The following is a 6104-nucleotide window of genomic DNA, read 5'->3' as shown; positions in this document are numbered from 1 at the left end:
TTAATCTTCGATTTAAATTTCATTTCCTCGGTCTAGTCCACACCCTCGCTGCACCCTATCTCTGCTCCTTGATCTCGCGGTCCCTCACCCCTTTCCTGTTGCTTCTTCCCCTTTTTCGCTCTTTCCAACTTTTTGCCCCTCGTCTTTGGAATGCTCGACCTCTTGAGATTCACTCATGACCCTCTCTTAATCTATTTGACAAGTGTCTCTAATCTCACCTACTTCAGTCTGTATCTTCTCAAACTATCCTTTCTCTTGAAGTCTTGCCTTGTGAGTTGAGTTGTTGCTTGGTTTTATCTTTTCTCCGCTTCTTTTGTACTGATTATTATTATGTTCAGCGATTTGGATAAAAGCGATATACAAACTCTGTAAAATAAATGATTAACCTTTCTCTGATTTTTCTTTCTTCTCAGTGAATCATTGAAATGGCCCTCAGTTTATTCAGGCACGTTTATAGTATGGTGTCTGAATGGATGCCTGGCCGGATTACTGGAATGATTAATGATTGGATGCCTGGCTGGATCTCTCGATTGATTAATCATTTGGTGCCTGAGGATACAGATGAAAGCATGGGAATAGCATTAGCCATTGTGTGCAGCAAATCTAGGAATGGGAAAAGGTGCAGAAGTGGCCTGACTCAAGATGGCAGCAAACGTCTAACACGTAAAGACGAATGTGTGGCTGCAGAAGCCAGACGCAATACTGTGCACATTCTAAAGGACACACTGAGGAAAAAAGAGCAACTATTGATGAATCCCCCAGAGCTCCTGGTTACTAGGGCCAAGTTACACTGGATGAAGCGCTACACGGTGCTCACAGAACAGAGGGTCAAGAACCTGAAAACCGTGCTGGAAAAAGCCAAGTTCAAGAAAAATGATAGTGAGGAAAGTAAAGACACATATGCATATGTCTACCCTCATAGCATGAACATAACTATTTACCTGTGCCCGCAGTTCTGGGTGGCCCCGAAGCACCTTGAGAAAAACTCCCAGATGGGGACCCTGATCCATGAGGCCTCCCACTTCCTGGGCACCAAAGACCTGGCCTATGGGAAAGGGACAAAGAGGATCAAGTTTGGCAGTGGGGGCACCGTAGTGAGGGGAATATTAGCAAAGGAAGATTTGATGGAGGTTATGTCGAATGCGGATAATATCGAATATGAATTCGAAGTTACACTAAATCACAAGGGAGACTATATCCGGGTCAACACCGCCAGATCCTTTCACCATGAATACGACTGCTGTCAAGAAAGAGCTGAACACTCGGTCTGTATAAAGGCGGTAAATGAGGACTTCTTTAAATACTACAAAGTAAAAAAGTGAGTAACGTTCATCACATCTTCATTCATTTTCACAGATTCAAAATTGTCTTTTTCTAAACCCAAGTAGTGTGCATATTTGTATTTTTACATTTCCCAAGCTACTGCTCGCCCGGTTCAGTCGACTCTTACATATATGTATAGGTAGAAAGCAAGTAGTGAGCTGCAGCCTCATTGAAAGCTTTTGCACAGTGCAGGCAGCGAGATGTTTGTTCCTTGGAGGTTTGCCTGCTTTGCTTTGGGAGAGCTTATAGAGGATATTGCCTCAGGCAGGTACCCATCTACGCTGGCAGGCAAACCTTCCGCTATTACATAACAAAGTGGAAGAGGTACATAGATGATATCATTTTCATCTGGACTGGAACTGAAGCAGACCTCACACTTTTTTTGAATTGGCTGAACAATATTGATACAAACATCAAGTTCACAATGTTATTCAATACAAAACAAATTGCCTTTCTGGACCTGATCATCAAAGATGATTCGGGTAAATTGATTTGTTCGTTATATCGCACACCAAGTGCCTGTAACACCTTTCTGCACTACTCAAGTAACCACCCACGTCACCTCTGTGACAACTTACCTTATGGACAGTTTCTCCGTATTCAGAGGAACTGCTCCAATTTGAATGACTTCTATGAACAATCTGAACAATTAAACAGTCGGCTTATTGAAAGAGGTTACCCCAAAGGATTGATCAACAAAGCTAAAAAGAGGGCACGCTTTACAGATAGAGATGCGTTGCTCTCTCCGAAACCTGTTAGTGACCTCCAATCAGGCACTGACGGTGATAAAATGACGTGTGTCTTAACTCATGGACCACAAATCTTTCAGATCAAAAAAGTGATCACTAAGTATTGGCCTATTGTAAAACTCAGCCTGCCCAATGCTCCAATGCCAACACTGTTTTAATAAGTATATCAGTGCTTCAAACATTTAGTGTTAGCACCCTTACACGTTTCTAACTATTTGCAGGTTTTTCACTTTGCTGTTAATCCTGTGAACACCGGATCCTTTCCCCAACACGTTGAAATACGTTAGACCAACACACCACATCTTTCAAGTGACTATGAATCACAGGTAGCTGTTTTTACTCTACAGCAATTTCCCCTTGACAAACTATTTCCTGAAACAACAGCTATCAAATATTTATTCTTTCCTTTCTTAGAGAGTGTTTTTCCTTACGCATCCCCCTCTCTCGATGATGCTGCACTTTTGAGGGTCACCCCGGGCCCATTTACCAAGACGCTTTGCACCGGTCCTCGGCCAGTATAGCGCCTGGTTACCTCTACTCATCCACAGTCTCCTGCATTGGTCATTTTTATTTTTTTTGCCCCTTGGATTTTAACTGTTCCTCTGAGCAATCCTGGTAGACTCTCTCTTTTTCATCACTCATTTTTGTCTACGTCTGCTTCCCCACAGGGTCCAGTTGTTGTGTGCTATTTCGCCCTGAGGAAGGCAACCCTAATCATGTCTGTGCAATTATTTGCCAGACAGGTGGCTCTTTTGCCGAAACGTGTTTAAGATGTCTGTTTGAGGTTCAGTTACCCTTTTTTTGACACATACACATTGGCAGACCTGTCAGTTAAAGGAATTTGTCAACCTAAAAACTTTATGGCTGAATCTAAGTTAAAATGGAGAGTGTTGGCTTAAGTTGTGGTCACCACTCCGTTTTACTAATTTCTTGTTTGTTTTTCACAATTTTTGAATTATGATTATTGCTTTTGTGCCTCTTTTCATGTGTATTCTTCATTTGAGCATACCCTTATAAAATATAAAATATATATAAGAAGCACTTCTTTAATTACTTATGCACCTTGTGTTTATAATACTTTCTTGCAAAATAAACATGTTTAATGATTTTTAACTGGAGACTACCTCGATTGCTTTTTGAGTTTACAGTAGCCTATAATTCAGTGATACCTTGCTGGTACACAAACCGAATAACTCAACATTCAAGTACTTTTCCAATTGAATTGTTAGCAGTATGGACCTTCTTTGGTTATGTTTAAGTATTTAGTCTCTCCATTACTGCTTTCTAGACAACTCCCCCTCTCTTTGTGTCAAACCTGCAGGAGTGCCATGCTCCATTGCTGGAGACTCCCCCGAGTGGCAGGAGACTTGGCAGGTGTGTGTATTTGTTTTCCCTTCCCTGAATTCTCCACTTTCTTTCTTCATATCCTGTTTTTCAAGTTATTTGCCTTCCCTTCTCCCGTCACAGATATGATATGATAGTTTATTTATATAACGCCTATACACAATATGTTTCAAAGCGCTTCAAGGCAAGGGAGGGAACAAGGTCTCCATGAGGCATCAGACCCAGCCATCTCTCTTGCCCTCCCCCAGAGCTACTCCATTGTGCGCCAAGACCGTAAAGTATCTAAAGGTGGATGAGTTTCTCTCATCTCCAAGTAAGCACTCTCCATTAGGCCATGCAACCATCCCTGGGACAGCAACGCCAACCTCCTTGCCGCCAAACTGTCCCTATCCCCTACAAGCAGCATTAATATCTTTATCACTTACAGACCGCCTGGCACATCCCCCGTCTTCCAAGGACACCTCCTCCATGCAATAGGAAACAACCTAAAAAGCTCCACTAAAACTATCCTACTCTGAGACCTCAACCTAGGTCTCCATGACCCCAAGGACAAAGCAGATTCAGCCCTTGACAAGCAATTTACCGATTTAGGATTCTCCCAAAGAGCCACAGGCCCTACTCACTGCAAAGGCCGCACACTTGACTGGGTTGCTGACCACAACTGCTCCTCATCCATCACCACCATCTCTGCCCTCCCATGGATGGATCACAACTGCATCCAATTCACTCTCGCAACCAAACCCACCTCCAAAGTACTTACATCCACTCCACCAGCTAAGGTTAGAAGCTCCAAGAAATTAATGAAACAAAACCTCCTCCCATTCCTGGATATCCCAGAACTCAAACCGCCATTCGTAAACAACCCCTCCTCCCTTGCTGATATATACTCCCTCACCCTCTCCAAAGCCATAAATGCCATAGCCCCATTGGAAGCCAAAAAGGGAAAAAAATCCATGCACACCAACTCATGGTTTACGGAAGAGCTATCAGCCCTCGGCTCCTGCAAACGTCTTGCCCTAGCCAAATGGCAGTCTAAGCCCAACGACTCCACACTAGAAGAATTTAAAAGATTCATCGCAATACAAAAAAAGCTATATTCCAAGCCAAATCTGAATCCTTCAATCAACGGATCAAAAATGCCAAATCCAAAGAAATGTTCACCATATTTAAAGATCTCATCACCCCCTCCTCCACTCCTGATGAGATCACTAAAGACGAAGCATGGTGCGCCGGCATACAGGCAGCACTCCTGAACAAAATCAAACTTCTATAGGACAAAATCCAAGCACAACGAAATGCACTTCCAAAGTCCAACCAACATAGCCTGCCTAACACCCCTCTTTACAATCCATCCACCCCTCTCTTCTCATTCTGAGATGTCACTGAAGCAGAAGTTTCAGATGTCATCCATCGCCTCACACCCTCCACTTGCAAAGGAGACATCTGCCCACCTGACATCATCAAAGGTTGCGCAGATTCACTAACCACGATCATCACAGCATTTATCAATGCCTCGTTTGCCACAGGAACTGTGACACACAGCCTAAAAGAAGCAGGGTTTTGCCCCCTTCTAAAAAAAAAAAATGACCATTGATCCCACATGCCCTAACAACTACCGCCCAGCACCACTGTCCCTTTCCTCCTCAAGATCCTAGATAAAGCAGCCCACACACAAATACAACACTACCTGGAACCCAATGCCATCCTTGGGAAGAGGCAGTCAGGCTTCCGCAAAGGTCACGGCACAGAAACCGCCCTCCTGGAACTAAAAAAACGAATCACTAAGATAATGGACAACAGCAAACCAGCCCTCCTGGTGCTCCTGGACCTTTTGGCAGCATTTGACCTTGTTGATCACAACATCCTTACCGCCCACCTCTCCAACCCCGCCCACTTCTCTAACCAGGCCTCATCATGGATCACCTCCTTCCTAGAAGGCCGAGCCATGAAGGTATACTCAGACCAAGCCAATGCAGCCCCCACCACCATCCACTGTGGAGTTCCTCAAGGATCTTGCACAGCGCCTACCCTTTACAACCTATTTACTAAGCCGCTCTTCGACAAACGTGACTCTCTCGGCATAGCTTCACAAACTATGCAGATTCTATGACCAAGATGCAGCAGCCCTCCTGCAAATTTACACTACCATCCAAGAATGGATGGCAGACAGTGGACTTTGCCTAAATGAGGACAAAACAGAGATAATCCTCATAGGCCCCAAAAAAATACTACCCAAACCTGACCTAAAATACGTCAACTTTACCATCGACAACACCATCATCCCTGTCTCCCCCTCGGTAAAGACCCTCGGAGTCGTCCTAGGCTCCACCCTCTCCATGAATAGACAAGTCAGTGCCATTGCTTCCGCCGCTGCACTCACCACCAAACTAATAAATGCCATTAAACTCTTCCTAACTAGCCAAAACTGCCTCTCCATCGCCCGTGCCACCATTGGAGCCAAATTACATTATTGCAATGCTCTCCTTGCCGGCACCTCGGCCAAAAATCTAAACAGGCTACAAATAGTCCAAAACAACGCACTTCGAGCAGCACTCAGCATCCGCAAAAGAGACCATGGGCCTCATTACGAGTCCGACGGTAGCCGTGCCGGAAGAAACCAGCAGGCTGCCGCCGGACCGGTAATACCATCCCGCCACTGTAATTGCCGGAATCACTGGGGCATTACAA

The 6104-nt window shown here is 44.5% G+C and overlaps 1 protein-coding gene across 1 annotated transcript in view; it reads left to right on the top strand.

Moving 5' to 3' along the window:
• The first annotated feature begins 423 nt into the window (after window positions 1-423).
• Window positions 424-6104, top strand: part of LOC138563343 (uncharacterized) — a 119049-nt gene continuing 113368 nt past the window's right edge. The window contains exon 1 of the mRNA XM_069642828.1: window positions 424-1318. Coding sequence (XP_069498929.1) covers window positions 426-1318 — 893 coding nt within the window. The 5' untranslated portion in view covers window positions 424-425. The remainder of the gene's footprint in view (window positions 1319-6104) is intronic.

This window comes from Ambystoma mexicanum, unplaced genomic scaffold (genome assembly GCF_040938575.1).
Source record: "Ambystoma mexicanum isolate Mex_15411 unplaced genomic scaffold, UKY_AmexF1_1 Mex_scaf91, whole genome shotgun sequence".
NCBI classification, from domain to species: Eukaryota; Metazoa; Chordata; class Amphibia; order Caudata; family Ambystomatidae; genus Ambystoma; species Ambystoma mexicanum.
This window is presented reverse-complemented; position numbering and strand designations above follow the sequence as displayed.